At 35.4% G+C, this 26,651-nt stretch overlaps 1 protein-coding gene across 1 annotated transcript in view; it reads left to right on the top strand.

The window, feature by feature from the left end:
- The window catches only part of LRIG3 (leucine rich repeats and immunoglobulin like domains 3), a 61,241-nt gene that overhangs the window by 21,130 nt on the left and 13,460 nt on the right, over window positions 1-26,651 (top strand). Inside the window, exons 4-12 of the mRNA XM_043969065.1 lie at window positions 15,295-15,426; window positions 16,170-16,313; window positions 17,445-17,588; window positions 17,959-18,102; window positions 18,549-18,692; window positions 20,024-20,104; window positions 22,073-22,144; window positions 24,437-24,508; window positions 25,455-25,618. Of these exons, the coding sequence (XP_043825000.1) occupies window positions 15,295-15,426; window positions 16,170-16,313; window positions 17,445-17,588; window positions 17,959-18,102; window positions 18,549-18,692; window positions 20,024-20,104; window positions 22,073-22,144; window positions 24,437-24,508; window positions 25,455-25,618 (1,097 nt within the window). The remainder of the gene's footprint in view (window positions 1-15,294; window positions 15,427-16,169; window positions 16,314-17,444; window positions 17,589-17,958; window positions 18,103-18,548; window positions 18,693-20,023; window positions 20,105-22,072; window positions 22,145-24,436; window positions 24,509-25,454; window positions 25,619-26,651) is intronic.

The following is a 26,651-nucleotide window of genomic DNA, read 5'->3' as shown; positions in this document are numbered from 1 at the left end:
CCCCTTTGTTTCATCGAGAAACACGGGGTGTTTCCTTGATGGAACAATAAATAATAAACAATAAGTAAAATATTTAAAAATAACAATATCATAACCAATGCTAGCAAACAATATACTAATAACAATATAGGAAGGGGAAATACATATTAGAGATGATGTATATAGTAACTGAAGGATAAACAAAAACCAAAAATGTCCATTTAAAGTCCTTAAAATCTTGTCTTCAAAGGAGGGTGACCAAAAAGCATCTCATAAGGAGAAATGTGGAGTTCCCCTCTTGGTCTACTGCACAGATAGAATAATGCCAAGGGTAGAACATCAGGCCATTTCAAATGGATTTCAGTACATAATTTGCCAATCATGTTCTTAAGCTCTTTATTCATACATTCAACTTGACCTGAGCTTTGAGGGTGGTAAAGAGTATGAAATCTAGAAGTTACACCCAAGAAAGAATAAATCTGGGAGAGAATTGAATCGGTAAAATGTGTACCTCTATCAGAGTCAATGTATGCTGATGGCCCAAAGCGAGGAACAATCTCTTTAAGGAGAGCTTTTGCCATGAAGCCAGCAATTGCACGCCAAGGCATAAAAACCTCAAATAACAATTAATTCTTTACACTATGTTGATAGTAGCTTTCTTATACATAAATGTTTTAATAGACTTTAGAATGAACGTGAAATAACTAATTTAAAATTCACTCTTCTACAAGTCACTGGGTTATACTGAAAAGGGTCCTCAAGTTACAGTCTGAAGGTGTTAAGTTGATTCTTAGCCCAGCTTTTTAATTCATGACATACCTTTCTATTCTAAATATATATTGCTTAGATATAGGAGTTCTTAATCTCTTTTGTCTGTCCTGGCCCTCTTTGTCTCTATCTTGTCAAAAGAATTCTTTAAATGCATAAAACACATAATATCATAAAGTATAGTTATCAATGGTTAAAAAAACACACACACACACACAACAAATTCACAGACCAGAAGTTAACACCTCCTGGCCTAGAGAGGGTACCCTTAGGTATCTCTCTGAGTCAGCTTCCTCATCAGTTTTTACCCCTATAAAATGAAGCCAGTTTTTATTTGTCCTGCTCACTCCATTACTGGAATATTTTGAGGGAAGTGCTTTGTAAAATGTAAAGCTTTGTGTAAATGTAAACTGCTTTTGTTTCAGCTTCTGAAATTAATGTCATACTAACTCCTGGTAACCTTGAGGTTAGTCTATAAAAGGCCATTTTATAGAGCAAGCTAAAATATCTGGTAAATAATTATTCAAAAATTATATGTCCTTCAGCAGTCTTATTCACCTGTGTCTTTATATAAAGGACTAACCATTTAATTTTACACTTCTGAATCAAAGAAGAGTTGGATGTTAGATGTACTTAGAATAGCCCTTTGACCCTTATGTTTAAAGTATGATTTGATTGACACGTGAAAACTTTTTTGATTGTCCCTAGGAGCTCTGTATCAAAACCATGGATATCTTTATTGTGCATATGGATGCTAAATGGTAATTATCTTTTTTGTTAACCTGGCTTCTAGTTGAAAGGAAGTAGAATGGACTTCTATTTTTACATGTCTCTTTTAAAAAAAAATACCCTTTGGAATCATTTAAATCCTAATCATGAATCTGGCTCCTTTGCAGAGGTTTTCTCAGGTGGCAGCATCCTTTGATGCCACTGGGCCAGCCTAAACAAGTTTTCTTTTAATGAGTCTTCTTAATTGTCTTTAAAGCATAGTGAGGAAGAGAGCTTATTTTTATCTACACTAGAGAGGTCCTTTCTTGACAAATCTCTGTATTGAAGAAAATTCTTGCTACTTTGGATTCAAATAGCTCTTATTCTGTATGAATTTATTTTATGGAGAAATTTGCATTTGATATAAAACATATATATTACATATAAAAAAACTTCACACATGTGTGTATATTTACACACTTATATGTATAGAAAGAGCATCTACATATTCATACACACATACATGTGTGTGAATGGATGTATATACACACACATAAATGAAACCTGGAGTGTGTACGTGGCAACTTCATGACTTCTTTAACAATTTGTAATTCTTTTATACATGGTGCTGCCTACTTGCAATCCATGTATAGAAAACAAGCATTTCCAAATAAGCAGGCAAACTGCACCAATTAATATATGTATTTGTATTTGCATGTTATCAGTTTATGAAAAATTATCATTGGCTTCACCAGTTTATAATTTGCATTAATTATTGGACTTTTGGGATATAGCTAAATAAATAGTGGGTCATTGAATGATGGAAAGAAGCCTTAAAATGAACTTGCTTTGAATGCAAATACACACATATACACACATACACACAACTTTTAGAGAGGTTACTACATGTGCATGTTTCCTTCTTAAAAGCTAGAATTGCACATCTTGGCATGTTACAGCTGAAAGGCCTAAGGCTGTGTCTTGTCTTGTGCAATAGGTACGAGACAGTTGCCAGGTGTTGACAGTTATTTCTTATTTATATAGACGCTGTAATTTCGTTGGTTGAGGAATGTCTTTGTGAAAGAACCTGTCATTCTAGTTCTTCAGTTACAAATAGAATGCTGGATGCTGTTTTCTTCCTTGGGTCCCCATAAAAAGAGTTGATAATTCGTTTTCATCTTAACACTCCCCCTAAAAAGACTTTGGAAGGACTTAACCCAAAAGAGGGCCATCTCTTGCTTTCTGGTATCTCATGATGAGTTGATGGAATGCTTGTTTCTTCAGGTTAATAACTGGTCAGGAAAGTAGTTTCATGATGGTTTTTTTTCCCAGTTAGCTAGTCATTTAACCCATACTTAGAGGCAGTGTAGGTGATTTGAGGATCCCTAAACTATAAGTCTTATTCAGAAGAATTAGAAAACATCTTATACATGAGAGTAACATACACATCCGTTTTAGGGCGGTGATTCACAGAAGCTTATCAGAAATTGGCCTTTGATAATAGACAAGGTATCTCTTGCCTCTTATTGGTTCTATGACCTTGATGAGTTCTCAGATTTCTTGGGTCTGTGGTTTTCCCATCTGTAAATTGTAGGAGCTGGACTCTAAAGCTCCTTCCAGAACTAAAATTCTGTTGTTCTCTGGAGTTGATTTGTATTGCCAAAGGGTTTTTGCAGAAACTGCTAAGTCATTGCCTTTGTCTAGCCCCAGCTAGTACTTAGTCAAGTCTTTCTCTGACTCTTTGAACATGACCTTGAAACACCATGTTTCCGTTGGTCTGCTCTTCATTTTGTAAAACCAGCATTGTGATTTATCCAGTGATATTTGTGTCAGAGTGGTATTTATTTACCCAAATTGGTCTTGAAAATATGTGAGGTTTTTTTAAACATTTGGATTTTTAGTATGAGAATATTTGAGAAGTTTTACTTGAGATTGCATTTACAAAACTCAAACATGCCGATTCTTAACTGCTTTTAAAAGAGGCTTTTAAACTATCACTGTCACATTTTCATAATGTTTGGTTTGTCATTTTTATGACTCTTTCATAGGATGTGCATAAACATATGCTTGTTTTTTAGAATTTTGTTATTCCAAGTGTCATCTTACCTTATTGGTAGATATAAATAAATTGATGCTGTTTGCTAGGGAAAAAAGGACACTCATTTATAACTAGTGATATTAATAATTTAATACCTTTCTCCTCAAGTAATGATATTTGTGTATTGGAAGGTTATTTTCCTGTTCTCCTATCCCCTGTAGAATCTGAATATATGAGTCAGAGTTCATATACAGAACATACACAGTGTATATATATGTATATATATATATATATATATACACATAATATATACATATATATATATATGTATGTATGTATCCCCTCTCTTTTCTGCCCCCACAGAAAAGCCATAAACACTTTCATAAGGATTTTGAGCTTTGCTCTGAAAAAACAACCCAAGGCCAACCTCTTGGCATTTGCCACACAATACAGGGGCAGAATTACTTCTGAAGACTTGCATCCATATTAACTGGCTCCTATCTCTATGTAGATTTAATTGCTTTTTGTTTTCTTTTGCTTTCATTCCTGACACAAGCTGAGAACTCATTTTTGCTGTTGTTGTTATCATTTTCCCAATGATAAATTCATAGATGAGTGTCCATACAACCCAACACCCAGAATCATAGATGAGATTCTCCACATTTCTCCCTTCTTGTTAGCCAAGCTGGAGACAATTGGGAACCATCCCAGTCACACATACTCATCTCCCTAAATCAGTTACTGCACTGAAGATCTGAAATAGAGGTGGTAGATGACACTTTGTTTTGAGTTCCAAATTCTAACCCAACCCCCACCACAGATGGTAAGCATTCAGATATAGGTTATACATGTGTAATCATGTAAAGCATTTCTAGATTAGTCATAGAAAAAGAAATCCCATTTAAAATAACTAGACAACGTAAAATACTTGGGAGTCCACCTGCAAAGACAAACTCAAGAACTATATGTTCACATAATTACAAAACACTTTTCATACAAATAAAGTCAGATCTAAACAATTAGAAAAGTAGTAATTGTTCATGCTTAGGCTGAGCCAATATAATAAAAAAATGACAGTTCTATCTAAATTAATCTGTTTATTCAGTGCTATACCACCTGATTTTTAAAATGAGAAATTATGTTTTCTTTTGGTCTACTTATTGAATTAGCCCTAGTGTTGCTCAGTTGGCTAGGGAACCTCCATATCAAGTAATTTTTCTTTTGCTTAGAGGCATCTGAGAGGTAGATCCCTCTCACCATTTCTTTTCTTTCTTTTTCTTTTCTTTCTTTCTTTTTTTTTTTTGGTGAGGCATTTGGGGTTAAGTGACTTGCCCAAGGTCACACAGCTAGTAAATATCAAGTGTCTGAGACCAGATTTGAGCTCAGGTCTTCCTGAATCCAGGGTCGGTGCTTTATCCACTGCGGCACCTAGCTGCCCCCTCCTCTCACCATTTCTAATGTTAGGTCCCCTGTTATTGTTACCAGAGAAGTTAAGCAAAATGGTAAACTGTACCAGAGCATACATATTGGCAAAGTTGGCAAAAAATACTTTTTTAAATAAAAGCCCCATTTGTACATTGCCTCTATTGTGAAGTAGGAAATAAAGGTCCCTAGCTGTCAGGGCACCCACTCCTTACTATATCTTCCCTGGCTCAGAGTTGCTGTCCACTCAATCACTTGAATTTACCTGATTCAGGGCTTCAGCTAAAGTGTTCCCCAAACTGCCTTGTCTTTGCAATGAGCCAGTCTAACAATATCCCCAATAAGTGTGAACACTTGTTTTTGATTAGTGTCCATAGAATTTACTTCAGTCAAGAAAATTAAGATTCTGTATATCATTCAGTAGATATCTTTTTATTAAAATAAGATTGTATTTAGCATATTTTTTCTACTCCATCTGTCATTTCCCCATATTTATATTTTAGTTTGCTCCCTCTGCTTTTCTGCAAATCAGAAAGGGTGCAGTTCTTTCAACACAGAGCTTTTTTTGTTGTTTTGTTTTCCTGTTATGCCTGTAATTTTGAGCTTCTCATGACAGAGGTCTTGTTTTGTTATATGTATCACTCACAGTGTCGACTACAATCAGTGTCTTTTAGATAGATACTCAGCAAAGATTTTCTGAATGAATGGATGAATTCTGTAGATAGGTCCTTTTAATCTGCTTTGTAAGGACTGGGTACATCAGTTAACACAAGTTTGCTTGGTCTTTCATGGTATTTCTTAAATTTTGGTCCTTCTTGTGTTGTAGTCTAGATGTTTTTAATCACAAATACTCCCCTTCCCAAGGGTTTCGTAGAGAATGTTTAGTAGGTCTGTAAAACTTTAAAAAAAAACTATTTGAAAAGCTATTTCAATAAAAATTAATTTCCTTTGAAATGTTATGCATTTAAAAACATGATCCCAGGAAGATGTGCGTAGGTTTTATCAGACTGGCAGCAGAGTCCACGACACACAAAAAGGGTAAGAATGTGTTTTATTCTATTTTTATATCCTTTGGAAAACTTGTTCTGTTTCAGAGACTTGTTTTCAAGATATGGATCTTTAATTCCATATTTCAAGCCATTTGTTGGAAATAAAGGGGGCAGAAGAGACATATAGCCATCTCTCAGTTATTCAGAAACCTTTTATCCATTACTGTCCACTGGTTTATGTTTGGTCATCACCCGAATTTCTTCTTTCACAGAAGTATGTGTCTGTGTGCTGAAGCATCAGAAGAGCAGAAATTCAGAACTGACTATGTTTGTTGCTTGTTACCAAAACTGCTATGTGGATCAAGTTCAAATCATTGGCTAAAATAAGCTCCTTTGATGAACTCTGGTTTTTATGAACTATTTTATGGAGACCTGTCAGTTAGAATATAAAATTGAATTATTTTTAGAAATTAAGGGATAGTCAATGGACAGTTGATTGTAGCACCCTAGCAGTTTTTCTTGCTTATAGGTCCCTTTCTCTTGTAGCCATATGATCACATTGGGTGGTGGGCTGCAGCAGGAGGGAGGACTTAGCAGAGAGATCCTAAAAGAACTAGGAATTTTTATTATCTCTTGTCCCATTAAAAAATAGAAACTTCCTGTTCTCCTTGAATATCCTTACCTATTCCCCACTTCCATCCCAATCTTAGTATATGGCCATCAGATGATAATTATACTGTGTCTTGGTAATTATTTTGAACTTAATGTGCTTCATAAAATTGACATCACCAAAATATTCTAGCTGTTTAGGGTAGAGGAATTGAAATATGTACCCATCATGTCTTTGAATAAAAATAACACAATTGTTTACTTGATACTTGGTATCGATCTAGCTAGCGATTGAATATTAAGTATTAAAAAGTGGTCTAGTTACTTAGCTTTTTAATATGATGTTTCCAGCAATTTAAGATAAGGATTTAAGCGCTATTCTGGGAGAGGAAGTGTGGTGCATAGAGACAGGTACAGGTGACCAGCTGTGTAAGCCTGCTAGTTGGATCAGGAATCAGGAAGCACAATCTGGTCTTAACTTCTTAGTGAGCTGTGTGACCCTGAGCAAGTCACTTTAGCTCTGTCTGCTTCTTTTTCCTCAATTGTAAAATGTGGATCAAAATAGCACCTACCCACCAAGGGTTGTTGGGAGGATCAAATGAGTTCTGTAAAATGCAAAAGCTATAAAAATGTCTGTTGTTAAATAGCTGGGGAGCCACCTCCTGGAATCATAGGAGCCCTTCTTGCTTTGCACTTTGGGGATTTGAGCAACTTTGATTTTGTCGTCTTCTTTATTTTCCTCTTGCACCCCTTGGTGGGAAGCAAGGCTCCCCCACATACACCACTGAGCTGGGCCATGTCAAGTGGCATCTTGCCAGTTAGTTGGAGAACTAATTTGAAGCTGGTGTTTCGATTTTATTCCCCATTCCATCAAGACAGACTAAAAATTTTGTGATACAGGGACCATTCTCCTGCCAGTTTTAAGGAATTTTTGTTTTATGGGGCAGAGCTGACACAAAGACAGCCCTGTGTAAGGCGCGTCTATAACTGAATACTTTTCACACTGCAAATTAGGAGGCGTGCAGTTCAGGAAATTGTTGGCTTTGGCTGGAGCACACTTTTACTGCAAGGAAAATTTTATTCGTCAGTCAAGTAATTGGCAGTTTTAATACCTTGTTAATAATTACCTTATAAACAAACTAATGTATAAACTAAGGCTAGTATGTCCTGATATCTACCTTGGAGCTTTTATTTGGCCCATGTGACAGACACCTGTGGGTTCTTTTTCTCTTTCCTTCCAATATGCTAATTTATTCCCTTTGTCATTAGAAAAAACACTTTTAGCTAGACATTATTATGTTTTTTATCATTGTTATGTGGTGGTAACTGTGCCAGCCCAAGCCTGGGGGGTCAAAATCTTTTCAGAACTTGAGAGAAGAGAGTGGTTGGGGAGGGGGTTTTGGCCTGGATTGCACATTGAAGGACATTCTGGTAATCTAAGCATTTGTATTACACATTTAAGAGGAAAAAAAATTGGCCTCTCTCCCCCAAGTCTGGTTAATTTTAACCAACACCTCCTGACCCCAGATCCTGTGGTTTGTCTTTTGAATTGAGTCCTTTTCACTGGCATCTAAATTCACTAATTGTATCAATCCTGTTTCTCCATACCTCACAGCTAGATCAAGGAGGCTTGTTTCCTGGCAGAGCCAACCCTGAGAAATAGGCAGAACTCAAGCAGGTCACACCTGGCATTCATTTATCATTTGAATCTAAAGAAATATTTGTTTAGGGTTTGTCGAAATCTGAAGGTCTTGATGATACATGATTTTCACTTAGTACGAATGAGAAATAGGAGAGGTACGGAATTCATCGAAAAGGTTGGCTTATGCCTTTTATTTGTATTTCATGTTCACTTCTGAAAAGCTACCTACCTCCCTCTACTTCCTACTCTGAGAGCCCTCCTTTGTAACAAAGTTTCACAAATAGAGGAGAGAAGGAAGTTCAGCAAAACCAGTCGTGACATTGTCTGTGTCTAGAAGTCTTGGGATATTCTATACCCATTGTTCCCACCCTTGGCTAGAAAGGGAGGGAGTTGCATTTTTCTCAACAGTTTCTGGGTCAGAGCTTTGTCAGTCATTAAACTTACACATTTGGTTCAGTTTTGTTTTATTATTCTTTTTGCTTACACTATTGTAGTTGTTTGTGTACATTGTTCTCCTGCTTCTACTCACTAACTTTTTTAAATGCATAAAATTCAAAGACTATAAAGGAGCATCTAAATAGTTGGATAGAATTTTCAGCCCTTCCATCTACAAATATAAATTAGCAGCAAAAGTGTAGTTGGATGGAAATTGATCCCAGTTTTAGAGCTCATCAGAGAAAATTCTGCCATCTTTGGCAATATCTTTCAGTGTCAGTACTCAGAAAATTATTTCTATGTATAGTATATATTAATTGCTTCTTGCTGAATTATAAAAATACAGTTATTCTTTTTAACCTTCTAATAGTCTGCCAGGGGTCTTCAAATGGTTTTTAATCACATATCCTCTCTAAAAATTTTTTTGACCATGTACCCCCAATCACTGAAACAAACAAACCAATGAATATAATTAAGATAAGATACACACGTGTATATATACACACATATGTATACATGTGCATATATATCAGATTTACAAACCATATACATGTACTAGTGTCCTAATGTTGTAAGCATATGTACACATACAAAATAAAAACATAAAAAATGAGATAAATATGAAGTCAGTATTTTTAAAAATACTTTTTATTTTAATGGTACAAAAATGTTTGACTCTCACTCTCTTGAGGGTAAAGTGTATTCCAGGCATAGGAAATATACAAATGTGTGGAGGTAAGAGAAAACATTACAGATTTGGGGAAGACCTAGTAGTCTAGTTAGAACATAGTTAAATAATGGGAAATAATGTCGGAAAGGTAAAAGGATTAGTCAAAAATGCTTTTTGCACATTGAGCTTGTGATGGCCGCAATACAGAACATTAGTGATAGCTCATCAGCATGTCTCAGAATGCTCATCCCTCAGCACCACCATAAGGGGTTTGCCTATGTCCCTCTCACCTTACAAAGCTCAGCTTCAAGCTTCAGATCCACCTGACACCCCACAGACCCCAGAGTGTGGAGTATTACAGAAAACATATAGGTGTTTGGGAGGAAAAGAGGAGGGAAACCTAGTGTGAGCAGGGCTATCCTTCCAACCATGCCTGCTGGTCATGCAGTGCTGGAATTCACTTGACCCTCATCTCTTCCTTGGATCTTTTCTTTAATGATCAGCTCAGATACCCTTTTCTTTGTGAAGCCTTCTTTAATTCTTTAGAATCTTTTTTCTGGATGTTTGATTCCCTTCCCCCCCATCCCAGCCATCTTTTTGTATTATAGTTATGTGACATGTAAATCACCCATGTAGCATGTATAAATGGGTCCACAGAGTGACGGTACACACTGGGAGGTCATCCCTCTTCAGCCTGCCATTCAGCTCAAGGCTATGTAATTTACTAATAGCAAGTTTTATAGGAATCTAGGATTGTGATGGATAATTTATTGCTTTTTTAATAAATTTGCAACCTTTTCTCATTAGCTAAACACAAGACCCATTCCAATTCATTAAAAATTCATTTTCATTGAAGCCTCCTTTCCCATTTACTAAGATTACTCATATTTCTGTTTAAATAAATATTAGGTACCATATATAATTTGTTTTCCCTTATTATTTATGTTTATTTTTTTGTATTACATATAATGAGAGCTATAATAAATAAAAATATAGTGTTTTTATATGTGTACATATATATATATATATACATATATAAAACTATTTATAATATTTTGGCTTTAATCAATGCTCTTGCCACAGGCACTGAAAACCTTTAAAATACTGATATTTGACTCAACTTGTCTGGAAATTCAGTCTCAAATTGTTCAACTTTAGATAATTTTATTATTGTAGTTGTTTAGTTGTTTCAGTTGTGTCTGACTCTTTGTGACCCCATTTGGGATTTTCTTGGCAAAGATAATGGAGTGGTTCTCCATTTCCTTTTCCAGCTTATTTTATTTATGAGTAACTGAGGCAAACAGGATTAAGGGACTTGCCTAGGGTCACACAGTTAGTAAGTGTATGAGGCCAGATTTTAATTGGGAAGATTAATTTTTCCAATTCCAGGCCCGGCACTCTATCCACTGTACCACCTAGCTCCCTAGACAATGATTAAAGTCTCTTTTATATCATTGTTCTTTCTTTTTGTTCTCTATTCAATGAACAAAAGAAGTATTCTTTCCAAAATAGGCTATACTGCTAGACTTCCCAGAAACTCTTCTTAAAGTACAATTTATAACACCACTGTTAAAATAGTTCCAACAGGGAGAAGTTTCTCCTCACTTCCTTCCTTTCTTCACTACAAATTCATGTCAATTCATTTTTCAAGTGTTGCTTCCATGTGCTACACCACGGCTTTTCTCCCAATAGTCTGTCTGCTTGTGAAATTACATTAAACAATAGCTTAACCCTTAACTGGCTCTAATAAAGACAATAGTAATCTCCCTGAGGTATAAATTCAAAAGGGGAATTATGCTTACCTATATGCATGTCATCATCTCTTCAGTATAGGAAGATAGGAATTATTTGCTATTTTTTGTATCCCCAGGGCATTACACATAGAAGGTGCTTAATAAATATTTAATTGAAATAAAACTCTCAATACTATTAAAATAACAATAGCTATTTGATGTCAAGTAATATTAGACACCAAGAGCAGGTAGGTGGTACAGTAGATAAAGCGCTGGACTCGGGGTGAGGAAGACTCATCTTCCTGAATTCAAATCTGGCCTCAGGCACTTACTAGCTATGTGTCCCTGGGCAAGTCCCATAACCCTGTTTGCCTCAGTTTGCTCATCTGTAAACAAGCTGGAGAAAGGAAATGCCAAACCACTCCAGTATCTTTACCAAGAAAATCCCAAATGAGGTCATGAAGAGTCAGACGTGACTGAAATGACTGAACAACAAAAAATTTGGCACCAAATATTTACAAGACATTAATAGTCTTTATTTCATTTTTTGCTTTATCACCATCATAGGACTCGCTTTCTTCTCTGCAATTAATTTGAAACAGACTAGGCATAACTCTCATTTAGCTGCATTTTATTTGTTGGGCAAAGAAGCAGATGATGACTAGGTGAGTTCATATAATTGGTTATTTATAGGCTTCAGATATATTCTGGAACAGGGAAGGCTGGGAGGTCAGTACATATTCAACCCAATCTCCTGTTACCATCTGCATATACAGTTCTGTACTGTACTTTGAGAATAGATGATGAGAGTGATAACCATCAAGCATTGTAAAAGAAGAAGGATGATCCAGGAACATTCACTAGACTTAGGCAGTAATGTAGATCATTATATGTACTTTAGAAGAACTTTCAACCAAATGATTTAAAATACTTCAATTTCTTAACATTTTCTCTAATTTGGGATTTTATTATAATCCCAATTCCTTTAACCTTTCATATGGGAATACATGATGCATATTTTCAGAATCTGTAGTTTTTGTCAGCATAAGCAATTCCTTCCATCTATGTAGATTGAAACTTTGGTTTTGGAGTTAATTTCCTGGAGCATTACCTAAGACAGAGAGGTTAAGTGAGTGGCTTAGTGTCACCCTGCTAACAAACAGCAGATCTGGGGTTTGAATCTAGATTTTTTGACTCCAAGCCTAATACCTCTAGCTTCTACAATGTATGACCTCTTAATCTTCTTTTCCCTGCTCTGATGTCTAGATACACTCCTTTTTCCTAAGTTATTCTGTTCTTGGTGATATACCTTTATAAATATGTTGGATCTACTCTTGTAAAATGACATTCAAGTTAATAGAAGAAGCCCTGGGGGTAGCTAGGTGGTGCAGTGGATAAAGCACTGGCCCTGGATTCAGGAGGACCTGAGTTCAAATCTGGCCTCAGACATTTGACACTTACTAGTTGTCTGACCTTGGGCAAGTCATTTAACCCTCATTGCCCTGCAAAAAAAAATTTTTTTTAATTAAAAATTAAAAAATAGAACAAGCCCTTCCCCTACCTGAATCCATCCAAGCATGATAAGGATGAAACATAAACCAATTTCAACCCCCTATTCTATTGGATTTGTTTTTCTTTTAAGCTGCTCCACTAAGGGACCTGGGTTAATTATGACTTGCTGAATATTTTCAGTCCACTGCATTTGCATACATGGTCTAGTATTTAAACCTTAATGACTGTTGATGCTATAAGTGATATTTTTTTTTGCCTGCTTGTGGCTGCCAAGGTAGAAGAATGTGCCTTTCTGGAATGTCTTGACCAGTTCCCAGAGTATACCTGGTGGTTTTGAAGATGATGTAAAATGGCAGAGCAAGCACATGGCTGCTTTTTACTAATACAGCATACCTTTAGGAAAAAAAAAAGACAAAGAAGCTCATAAAAAAGACTGACAACATAAAAAAGAGGAGATAGAAGTGACAAAGTCATCTTTACTTTGCCAATTTTAATTGACAGAAGCAAATTATTTAATACCATAAATCATAGTTGTAGAGCCAGGAAGGTAGCCTTAGAGGCATTTAGTACAATCCCTTTACTTTAGGGTTGAAGAAATTGAGACCTAGCTAGCATAAGTGACTTGCCAAAGGTCACCCAGGTGGATGTGAAGCTAGGTACTCCCAGCCTCTTTGTATTATCCCACACTACCTGTTATGGTTGCAAGGGTTCTCACTGTCTGAATAAGAACTCTTCTATAGCATACCAGGAGAGTGGTCATCCATCCAGCTCTTGCTTAAAGACCTCCAGTGAGGGGGAACTGAGATCCCACTGAGACAGACCATTCCACTTGTGGATATCTCATTTTTAAGAAGGTTTCTCATAAGTTAAATTTGCCTCTTGCAGTGTCTATCCATGACTCTTAAATTTTGCCATCTTTGGCCCTGGGACAGTCCTGTCTAGATCTTCTCTCCAGGATAAATATCCCCAATTCCATCAATTGATTATCGTATGAGAACTTAAGGCCTTGTTATGTTCATGGTGGTTTCCTTGGAACAATAGCTTTTATCTGCAGTTCTTTAATATTTTATGTTTAACAAAGAGTGTTTATATGTTATCTCATGTATTTCCATTTTATAGATGTAGAAACTGGAATAAGTTGAGTAAGGTGTCCAAACCTAGGGTTAAATAGCTTTTAAGCAGCAGAGTTATGATTTAAATACTGTTGCTTTGAATCCAAATCAAGTATTCTTCCTATTATATAGACAGCTGACCAGAGAAGACATTTATTAAAGTCTGGGCTGCAAAGCCATATTGAACTAAACAGAAGACCAATGAGATCTCATTACAACAGACTGTGGGAAATGATTGGGACTAGGAGCCAAGAAAAAAAGAGGGATGAATCTATTGTTAAAGGAACTGGGTAGAAAAGGAGTTAGATTTTATCTTAAAGTTATTGGGTTTTAAGAAATAAGAAACTTTACTGATAAAAGTTTTGCAATCTGGTAAAAAATTGTGATGGGCTGATGCTAGGCAAGTACCCTAGACTTTGGGAATTCCCTGATTTCTAGTATCTTAACTACTGCTATATGTTTCCCCAAGATCAGCATAGGATTGCTTCTTTCTGACTTATATAGCTGTTCCTGAGGGAGTGAGGTGTAATTGGAGAAGCACAGAACTTGATCAGAAAACCTGGACTGGGGGTGTGGGGAACAGCTCTGTCCCTTGGTGGCTACAGGACCTTGAACATATCACCTTAACCTTTTGGGCCTCACTTTTCCCAAATGTAAAATGAGGGTAATAATATTTTTGCACTACTTACTTCACAGTGTTGTTTTTTTAAGGAGGTTAGGGTGGGGTAGGAGGATATTTTTTAAGCTTGAAAACTCTTTTTAAACGTGAATTGTTAATACACTAAGTATGTCAGCTCTTTATGATCTCACTCAATACAGATTTCTAACTATATTTGCCTTCTTGTATAATTTTTAGGACTCGTATCCTCCCATAATTACCTTTTGTAGATTATCCATCAAGACAGAGACTACCTTCCATTTTAGATTATTTAGCCTTCCCTTGGTACTAGTTTGTAAATTTTGTGCTGTCCATATTTTATCCCTTACTCTCTCTAATGAGCAGCCTACTATCTTTTTCAATCATGTCTTTCCTGGATAGTATAATTAAGATGCTTTCCCTGTAAAATCATCATTGGTAATGTTCTTCAGCTTTATTTGGCCCACTGCACATATCTCTCCTCTTCATTGACATTTGAGTCATCAACAATTTTGGTTCTTCAGAGACTATACAGTTCCATGATTAGTAACTATTGAACATTACTGGAAGAAAAGAGTTGTTTGGATAGATGAATTTTGTATCAGTGAGCAGCACTGTGCTATTTCTCCCATATATAGTCTAGTTTGCTTTTACTTCCTATTTAATTATGGGCCTAATTCATTGTCCATTTGCATTATCTATCTAAGACATGTATTCTGACCTACATCAATGTGTTGATCATCCAGTTGAGTGTAATAGCCTGGAGAGTAGATCATCCACTTGGTTATTCTCATTTAGGTTATTAGGTCAGTCATTCTGAGGGATTATGAGTCCCTGTAATACTGCAACATTGTGAAAACAGAAAATTTGTACTATCAGTAGACAACATGATACCATTTGGTTGACCATAGCAACTTAAAAACTGTGATAATAGTAATAAAGGTAAGTAATATATGTAAAACATTTTGTCATCTGTAAAGTACCATAGAGGGTGAGCAGTTAATCATATTATAATCAACCATGATATCTTTAAATTCCAGGGCCAACAATAAAATTAGTCAAATTTTACCTGAACAACTAAAACCATTTCAATCACTGGAAACATTAGATCTAAGCAGCAACAATATTTCAGAGCTCAAAACCACATTTCCATCTCTACAGCTCAAATATCTGTAAGTATTTCTTCAAAGTTTTTTTTTAATTTAGCAATACCCACAATATAAAATTTGTGATCATTTCACTAAATCATCCTCTACTATTATAAGTGGTTTAATTTTGATTTCTGCTACTGTAAAGGTAATCAATTGAATTAAGTTAAAAATTGATAAATTTCTTATACCTATTCATACCTTTTTTGGCTTGTAGCAAGCAACAGGATTCAAGGGGATCCAATTTGGGGAGTGGGAAAAATCTTCACAAAATTTTCTTATGAATTAAATGAACTCAGTCTACTACATTGGGTATACCAACCTCTGCATAATGTACTGATCAGTTTGTATTATTTTATGCCTTCCAAAGTGTTAAATTGCTCTTATTACTTAAAGTTGTTAATGTAAGATTTCTTTCTCACCTAGTTGTCTCCCACATACCCAGAATTAGGCTAGACTAATGGTTCTCAAATTAGTGGTTGTCAGAGTTTTTGGTCTTAGGATCCCTTCCTCAAAAATTATTGAGGACTTCAAAGAGCTTTGATGTGAGTTGCTGCATCCATTTATATTTCCTCTAATAGAAATTAAAACATTTTAGTATCATTATGAAAATAGTTTAGACTAGAAGAAATTAACAAATACCTCTTGTGTCCAGGGGCAATAGCCTTAAACTCAATAGGAATTCTCCTTACCTGCAGAAGACTTTTTTTTCTTTCATAGACAAAACCAAAAAGGGTGGCATTCATCTACAAACTTCCTTTCAACAGGTATATAAATAGTAACCCAATCAGATCCATGGAAGCTGGTTCCTTTGACAATTTGGCTAACACTCTTCAGGTGCTGAAACTGAACAGGAACAAAATCTCAACTATTCCCCCAAAGATGTTTAAACTGCCTCATCTGCAACATCTGTAAGTATAATATGCCTTTTAACTTATTTTTCTCCTTTACAATTCTCAGAGCTCCATGAGTAAATAGTCATATGTCAGAAATGTCTTAGATGCCAAGGGATGGACTGTTTCCTTCAAATTGTCTCATAGTGCAAATGTTATTTTTTTATTTTATTTTTTTGTGGGGCAATGGTTGTCAAGTGATTTGCCCAGGGTCACACAGCTAGTAAGTGTCAAGTGTCTGAGGCCAGATTTGAACTCAGGTACTCCTGAGTCCAGGGCCGGTGCTTTTTCCACTGTGCCACCTAGCCGCCCCCTGCAAATGTTACTTTCTAACTTAAAGAATAACTATTGTCAGTACTGAACAAAGGGAAAAAACAAGTTTCAAGTCTTCCTATTGAAAAAAAAAACAAGGATGCTCTCCAGCCTATTAAAAAAAACAATGATGTTTTATTGAAGTAACAGAAAACATCTTTCTCATGTGCTTATTGTTTTAAATAACATTTTTCAAAACTAGAGTAATCAGTGACCTAAGATTTGACAGGATAAACTTGCTTGATCCACTGGGCTACATGGAATGATTACAATGTTTTCATTTCAAAACCAATTCTGAATTTTTACAAATGGCTTTGAGTTTATCTTCATGGACCAAAATTTTATTTTAATGTAATTTTGTTATAATTTAATATATTTACTTGTCCTGTGATTTCAAACTCTTACAAATTCTTTCCAATAAAATGTTTAGGTATTTAAAAATTAAAATTAAAAGATACAAAGTACTTTATTTTTAATACCTCAGAAGAGCCATGATTTGATCATCATTGGCACCCTTTCCAACCAGTTCATATTCAGACTCTTAGCTGATGGTTCATGATTTGTTTGCCAGAAATATTTATCACTTTGATAGCTCCAAACTTCAGGCGCAGTATAGGCTGGTTCTTGTTATTGAACCCATATTAAGATTTGTAGAGCCTGTCAGAGCTTGTGCTTTATTGAGGCCTCCTTTGAGAACCCAGAATCATGTTGGGAACCATGTTATGTAACTGGAATTTTGTGAAGGGCAGCTCTTTCTTACTGGTGTCTAAATAGTAAGGTAATACCCGCTGATACTGATTGTGTAAACTAAATACGCACATTTTGTATCCCTTACAGGGAGTTGAATCGCAATAAGATTAAAAAAGTGGATGGACTCACCTTCCAAGGTCTTGGTGCTCTGAAATCACTGAAAATGCAAAGAAATGGAATAAACAGACTTATGGATGGAGCTTTCTGGGGACTTAGCAATATGGAGATTTTGTATGTTTGAATGATCACAGTTTCCTTTTAGAATTTCTAGTACTAGAATTGTGGAAAATAATTATTAAAGCTGGAAGGGAACTTAAGAGCTATGTTCCATATCTCTTCCAGAGGACATTATATTTAATGTCTATTTATTTTATTTTCATTAGTGTTTCAGGTATTAGTAATGATAATTCGTAAACATGTATTTTCCTCTCCTTTGATCTCTTCATAACCAAACTAATTTTTTGTATACTTGGATACCAAGTACCTAACAACAACAAAGAAATGTGTCTGTTGTAATCAGATATGTCTCCAATATGTATGTGACAAGGCAGTAACAAAACGAATGCTTGAGTCCTGTCTTTGATTCTCATTGTGAATATAGGCAATTGGACCATAACAACCTAACAGAGATCACCAAAGGCTGGCTTTATGGGTTGCTGATGTTGCAGGAGCTCCATCTTAGCCAAAATGCCATTCACAGGATCAGCTCTGATGCCTGGGAATTCTGCCAAAAACTCAGTGAGCTGTGAGTTGACTTTTATTCTCTTCAGTACAGAGTTCATGCCAAAACAAGAGCTTCTTAACACTGATCTGTGAGCTTTTGCTTAACTAAGTTTCCAAGGTTACAACAACCACCTTCCCTCCCCCCTCCCTCCCAGCATCCATTCCTTACTACCATTCTCCTTTCTTTCCTCTCTCAGTCTCCCAATTGTATTGTGATAAGTTGAAGCCAAGTGTGTCTCTTTAATTGTGGTGATGCATGTGCTGAAATATTGCCACGGTCATTTTCAAATGAAAAGAATCTCATTTGTTTAATTTGCTCGGATCAGAAATCATGCACAAGCTCAGTATTATTAAGGATAATTTTATGAGGATTATTGTTATAATAGCTATCTGCAAAAAATAAAGCATTGTGTTGAATTGAATAAGGAACATGTTATTAACATTGACTCAATTATTTTGCCTCTGCAGTGACCTGACTTTCAATCACTTAGCAAGGTTAGATGATTCAAGTTTCGTTGGCTTAAGCTTACTAAATACTCTCCACATTGGAAACAACAAAGTCAGCTACATTGCTGATTGTGCCTTCCGGGGGCTTTCCAGTTTACAGACATTGTAAGTTACACATTTTGTGTTCAGTACATGAACTTAATTGGTTTTCAAATGTGCCCACTTATTTCCAAGCAGCTTTTCTTTGTTGTGAAGGAAATGTGTACAACCTCAGATATAGTGTCTTAATCTTTCCCAGATCAGTTTCATTAAAACAGATCCACTGGATCCATATGTGTTTCTTAAAAAGATTAAATCCAACAATGATGAGATTGTTCTTGGTGATTACAGCGTTATCCTAATCTCAAGGAAGTTGATGTAAATGTCTCAAGAGGAAAACGATTTTAAAACCTCTCATTTTTCCTTATAAGAATTATAAATTTTATAAAAATAACCAAAGGCATAAATATTATGGGACCGCTAAAGGAAAAAGAATCATTCTCTGTCTTTAGAGAGAAATGAAACTTAACTTTATTGAACATTTAAAAATATCTTAAGTTAATTTACCTTATATAATTTACTTTTGTTTTTTGTACATTAGAAACATTTTGTTATGTTCACCATTTGAAACGTTGCCTAATTGAAAGATACTTTGTATGCTTTGGCATGCTCTGGCTTGTGTGGTTGGAACAGTGGTTTTAATGTTTAACCAACTTTTTGGAACATCTAGGATTTTAGTATTCACCTAGTCATCTAGATATATACACATTAATAAGGAGCTAGGAAGCCCCTGACTGATTTTGCTCTGGACAAAGGTTTATTAAATTTTGTTAATGTGCATATAACTGCTACATAGTAGGGAGAGTGCTGGACTTCCTTAATATCTCTGTGACTCTCGTCATGTCAGCCAATATGTCTACCTCATTTCTTTAATCTGTAATTTGAGGATAATAATAATTATCTTCTAGGGTCCTTGGTAGGCTTAAATGAGATTCTATCTATAAAACATTATAATAGTGAAATAATAATAATGATATCATTTCTCTAAGACAAAGATTATCAATATGCTTTTGTATCTGTTATCTCATTTGATTTTCACAAGAACCCTATGAGGTATGTGCTAATATACTCACTTTACAGATAAGGAAATGGAGGCAGAGAGAAATTAAGTGACTCATCCAGGATACATCAATGTCCTCCTGATTCCAAGTCCCACAATAAATCTACTATGCCTAAAATGTTAGCTATCATTATAACCAGTAGAATGAAAACTCCTTGAGAGCAAGGATTTTTTTTTTCTATCCCCTTATAGTCAGTAGATGTGTAATAGATGCTTGTTGAATTGAATAGCCTTTGATTTGTGATTAAATCTCTGAGGATCATAGCTGTTTCTTCCTGAGATACAGATGTGCCTCAGTTCTTCCACCCCTCACCATAAAATGCTTTGTTTTCCATAGGGATCTAAAAAACAATGAAATCTCATGGACCATTGAAGATATGAATGGTGCTTTCTCAGGCCTTGACAAACTTCGTAGGCTGTGAGTCTGATTTCTTTCATGACTTGCTTCAGTCTTTCACCAAAAGAAATACATTATTGAATGAAGTCAGTACCATAATAAACATCTGAAACAATTTATAACTAGTTGCTTATTGTTCCCCTTCCTTCTTCCCAAAGCAGTTCTATACACAATTACAGGAGCATTATATATTCCTTCTTAGGTTCAAAAGCAAGACAGCATCAAAAGCATTTATGAAACACTTATCCTTATGTCATATGTTTATATCTCTAGAACATAAATTGATTGGTAATATTATCCTTTGTATAGCCACCAAAATAATCTTCCTATTCACACTCCCTCATTCAAAAGCATTCAGTGACTTATTTGTTTTATAAAATGTACCTTTTGTAGGCCCTGTACTCTCCTGGTAGATTTCTTTCCCATTCCTCCCATCACACAGTGTGTTAGAATGAAATTGTGTTGTAAGTTGTTTGCCCACTTTCTCAACATTTCTACAGGTCCTTTCTTATAGCTGGAATGCACACCTACTACATCTTTACGAATCAAAATCCTATGTTTTCCAAGGCCCAACTCTGATGCCATTTCTATACAATCACCTCACCCCTCCTGGTAGAAGCTGAGTGATTGCTCCAGTTTGAAATTTCTTGTGGCATATGTCTAGACCCTACTTTTTAAAAGAAAAAAAATTTTATTGTTAACAACACATTAACATCGACCAAAATGAAGATTTAATGATATAAAGAGCAAGAATGAAGATTGTGTAGAAAAATGAAATTTTGTTACCTACTTTTTTCAAGTATGTGTGTGTGTATAAGTAGATACATACATACGCATATACACAGAGCGTTAAACAGATCATCTTACCCCCATCTGGAGGACCCTGGGCCACTTCTAGTGAAGAAGGCAGGCTCTGGCAATCTCTATTGCTGCCCATCCCAAAGAATGTTCCATGTCACACATTCTGCAGAGAGGAAAACAGTTCTCTCTTTTTAAAGGCTGCTTCATGGGTGGCTCATTCCAGCTTAGTGGTCAATAGGGGGATTGCTTCATTATCTCAAAGCACAAAGTACTACACAGGTGATGAGTCACAGTGAACTTAGCCCAAGGTTCAGCAGATCACTAGGTTCCATTGCATACATATACATGCACACGTATACACACATTCACACAATTTAGCAAAGTAGTAACAATTTCACATGTAACTGTATCTTTTGTTTTTAAAGTTCACATGCCATCAAATTGCTTACTCTCTTAGGGAGGAGAAGGGAGGGAAGGGAGAAAAATGTGGAACTCAAAATCTAATTTTTAAAATGAATATTACAATTTGTCTTTATGTGTAATTGGGAAAAATAAAATACCATTAAGAAAATAAAGTTCACACATGTATCTCCCTCTCCCTTCATGCAGATTATAAACTCCCAAAGGCTGAGTAGTGGTGTTTTTTATCCCTGTATCCTCAGCACTGGGAAGTACTTTGCACAAAGTGGGTACTTAATATTATCAATTGAATTGAATTCATATAAAAAGTTTATGAATTCAACATTTTGCAACCTTTATACATGATGTGATTGTTCATAAAGTTTCAGAGAGTTAATTGTCAGAGCGCAGAATTACAGTAATCCCGGCAAGGTTTTTTAAAAAGCAATCCAGTAAAGAATCACAAGATGATTATATGATGCCTTGGCATGGGGGAAAATGTTATATTCATAAAATTTCTATCTTCCTAAATTGTAAAGTATTAACCATTATGTTTGAGAGCCCACACCAAATCTATCAAATTATTTATTTGTAAAATGTTTTGTTTTTAACTTATTATTTTATTTGGTTTTAATTTATTATTTTACATTAATTAAAATGAGTACAATGGATGAAATGATGATGTTTGTTTCAATTTCTAGAATAGAATTAGGAAAAACTGTTTGGGGCTTTGCTATAATTTTTAAAAATTGGTTAGAATTCTCAAAATAATTTTTTATTTGTTTTTAGGATTCTCCAAGGAAATCGGATCAGATCTATTACCAAAAAAGCATTTTCTGGCTTAGATGCACTGGAACACCTGTAAGTAAGAGGAGTCTTGTTCATTTCTCACTGTAGGAAATTTTAAAACCTATTATTTCTGACTCACTGTTACAGAAACAAACAAAAAAGATAATTTTTCACAATATAATAAAATGGTGACTATAGACAAATCTCCCAACCTCTCTGGGCCTCAGGTCTTTTCTGTAAAATGAAAGTTTGGATGCAGTAGTCTCTAAATTTTTCTCAAGGACTAAATTTCAGAACCATTTGCTTATCCATTTGCTACAGCTATTCCCTGAGGTTGTTATAAGGATAGAGACTTACCAGGAATAGTAATGTAGATTCTTTTTTAAAGTGTACCTTTTTGAATGTGCAAAAGGTAAAACATGAAAATAAGTGAAATATAGATTGTCACGTTTATTTACTCCCCCTTATAGGACAGTTCTTCAGATTGACTTTACTATGCAAACAATGTAATGTAGGAGGCAATTTGGTAAAAAGAAAAGTGGGGGGGAATGGTGCAAAAAGTAATTTAGTATTCTTTTTATTTTTCTGTGTTGTATATCTAGCTGCTGTTCATATAGCTAGCTTCCTTTATTCCTCCATAGCTCCACAATTTAGTTGCAAATAAAAGTGAACCTGCTTAAAAGCAGAAAAAGGCTTGGAAGTAATAGATCCATTTCTCACAAATAAAGCCTAAAGAGCTACAAAGAATTCTTTTTGGTTCAGCTTTAAGAAAAGACTTTGTTTCCACTCCTCACCCTGCCCCCAAACTGGGAACTATGCCATTGTCTGAATTATATAGCTGATCCCAAGAAAACAATTCTGCTTTTGTATAGCTCAAATTTTTAGGAAGTTTTCCTTTATCTTAAACTGAAAACTGCTGCTTCCTTGTCATTTTAGTCCATTGGTCCTTGTTTCGGCTGTTGAAGACAAGCAGTACCTAATTTTTCTAGGCCCTCTTCTGCTTAACTCTCCAAGTATTTTAAAGTTCCTTATCACGCCCATTGTATCTTATCTTCTCCCGGTCAAATATGCCCAATTCCTTCATTTGATCTGTGTGGAGGGGTTCTAAATTCTTGAATTCTGATCATGTTTCTCTGCAAGTCTACTGACTTGTCATTGTCTTTAAAATTTGGCACCCATGCTTACACACATAGTATTCCATATGTGGTTTGAACAGGACAGTGAAACTGATACCCTGTCACCTCCTTTGCTTTGGATGCTAAATTAATAAAATTTAAGGTTATGTTAGCTTTTGACTGCCATATCACACTCTTGACTTGTGCTTAGAGTATAGTCTTGTTAAAATTTCCAAATTTTATTCTAAACCAACAGCTATTTAGCCATGCCTCCCTCATCTTGTCATTAAAATTTTTGAAATATAGTAGAGGTATTTAAATCTAGTCCTAATCCTTTTTGTTATTCTGTCCCACTGTTCTAGCCTATTGATATCTTTTTAGATCACAATTCTGTCATCCACAAATTATGGACAATGCTTAGCTTTCTTTTGGGGCAGCTAGGTGGTACAGTGGATGGAGTGCTGGCCCTCAAGTAAGGGAAACTCATCTTCCTGAGTTCAAATCTAGTCTCAGACATTTACTGCTTGCGTGACCCTGAACAAGTGACTTAACCCTGTTTCCCTCAGTTTCCTCACCTATAAAATGAGCTAGAGAAGTAAATGGCAAACCTCTCCAGTATCTTTATCAAGAAAACCCCAAATGAGGTCATGAAGGGTCAGCATAACTGTAAAAGGACTCAGCAACAACAACAAACTTTGTGTTACCTGCAAATTTGAGAAGCTGGCCTTCTCAATCTAAATAATTCTTAAAACTGTTGAACTGGATCCAGAACAAATCTCTATGTTACTATACTTGTGAATTCCCATACTGCCATCCATCTATCCAGTACATCTCTATATTTTATATACAAGGTAGCATGGTGGCACCTTGGAATGAACACCAGGTCTAACCAAGCCAAAGAACATAGTTTCCATTCCCAGTTCTGTTTGCTGTGTATCCTTATACAAGGCAATCGAACTTTCTGTTCCTCAGTGTCCTCCTGGACTAGATGACCTCAGAAATTCCACCTGCTTTTTAATCTGTGATCCTTGATAATGTGTCAAAGACTGCTGAAGCCCAGATACATAATGATGGTGGCATTTCTGTTATTTGTCAGTTTAGGAACTTCATCCAAGAAAGGAGATTAGGTCCGGCATGACTTGTTCCCCAACTTCCCATCTGCACAGAAACAATGCCTAATCTGTTCTAGAATTTTACCAGGAATCTATGTTGGTGCACCATATTTATTTTTTTGTATACCTCTTTTCAGAGACCTGAGCAACAATGCAATCATGTCCTTACAAGGAAACACGTTTTCACAAATGAAGAAACTTCAAGAATTGTAAGCTTTTATTTTCCTTTCAAATTGTTCTAAGAAGTACATAAAAATAGGACATGTCACTGGGTTTAAATGAGATCAAATGAAATAATATTTCTAAATTACTTTGTCAAACCTTAAAGGACTACACAAATGTCAGCTATTTTTCTTCATGATATTATTGTCCTAGACCATAAGAAGCAGCATGGCATAATGGAAAGAAAGCTAGCCTTGGAACCAGGAAGACCTGGGTTCAGGTTCTGTTTCTGACACATAACTGGCTGAGAAACTCTGGACAAAGCACATAACTTCTCAGTGAGCAAGGCAACTCACTGTGACATTAAGTTGCAGAGAAGGTGCTGACTTGTATTGGTTAATTAGAGGAAATTTCCCCATCCAGTAATTTCCTATACCAGGAAAATCCTTATACCAGATCTGTTCCTTCTGCCTATCATTGTTTTTCTAGATAATGTAACTAGACCGCCATGGTCCAAATATTATTATTTCTACTGTAAGATACTTTGGCTGATCTATTCTTTATCACTCTAGCTACTTGCTCCAAAAATAAGAGTTACTACTCACCCATTCCTGTCTATCCTTTGAGACTTGTTTGTGTCACATAAGAAATTGAGGTGGAGACTTGAGGGGAAGATGATTGAAATGATTGGTGTGACTTGGCTAGACTCCTGAGTTTGACTGTAGATTCTAATAAATCAGGCACCACAGCTGTAGGCAGAACTTCTCTGAAGCGAATGTTTTGTATTATCAGCATTTACACCAAGTCAAGGGACCAAAAATTAACTACACATATTGTTCCTTCATAATAAAGATGACCTATAGAAAGTTTCTGACTTGGATACGCATTTTTAGCTTTACAGTGCATCTGATTGTTATTATTTATTTGCGCTTGGTTGGCTTGCAGAGATATGGATTTCATAAGGAAAAACTTGAATGTAATTACTCTCCTCAGGCATTTAAATACATCGAGTCTTCTATGTGATTGCCAGCTAAAGTGGCTCCCACAGTGGGTGGCAGAAAACAACTTTCAGACCTCAGTCAATGCCAGTTGTGCCCATCCTCAGCAGCTAAAAGGAAGAAGTATTTTTGCTGTGAGTCCAGATGGCTTTGTTTGTGGTGAGTGTGATTTTTCTCTTTCTATCCTAGCTGTCCTCTCCCTGTCCAATATAAGAATATTGTTTGCAAAATAATCCCTCTCCTTTTATCAGCTCATTTATTATTCTTTTGCAATTCTGAGATGAGTTACTAGACTTTCATTTATTCTATAGATGGGAAGGTTTTAAAATTTTTTTAATGCCACTTATTCCATCTTTACATGGTGTGATAAAGATTATTAGCTTGTGGCTTGTACAATGTCATAAAAAACGTACAGAACTTTTGGGAGGATGTAAATGTGTATGAAATATTAAATTACATATATATACACATATGTATATTTTCCTTATAAACATTTTGTTATATTTAAATGTGTATACATTTGTGTATATACAGATATGTGTATAGTTATATAATTGAATCTATTTACATGTGTATACTTATGAGTATATCTATATAGTTAAATGTATATACATGTGTGTGTATAGCTATACTTTAAAATATATCAAAATGCATATATATGGCGTTATATACACATACATTTTATCAGTGTATAGAAATTTTCTCAGTGTATAGAGATATATACATATACACATGTGTATATATAAAAATTTAATATTTCATGCAATGAGATAATATATTGAAGTGGTCATGTTTTGTAACTAAAAAATGAGTAGATATGGAACTGTATAAGTTTAATGTAGAAATTTCTGTCACCTAAAGTAAGAACTTATATTTGTAAAAGACTTGTCCTGAAATTGATTGGGTTTGGTCATTATAGAGGAGGAGGAGAGAGAAAAGGTGTGGAGGGGGGCTTGCATAATAATTTTATTATATATTTAAAAGGAATAGCAATTTGTACACAATAGATTTCGGGTTCATATGATATTATGCTGTGTTATGGAAATGCTTGTTCTATAAAATAAAATTTAAAATAAATAACTTAGTTGTAAAAAGAAAGCTGAGAGTATACCCATCACCCTTCACACTTGCTGCATGACCAACCCATCTTCTCTTGCTGTCATATAATTCCTTGATGACATCTGTTTCTCTC

This window comes from Dromiciops gliroides, chromosome 5 (assembly GCF_019393635.1).
Source record: "Dromiciops gliroides isolate mDroGli1 chromosome 5, mDroGli1.pri, whole genome shotgun sequence".
NCBI classification, from domain to species: Eukaryota; Metazoa; Chordata; class Mammalia; order Microbiotheria; family Microbiotheriidae; genus Dromiciops; species Dromiciops gliroides.
This window is presented reverse-complemented; position numbering and strand designations above follow the sequence as displayed.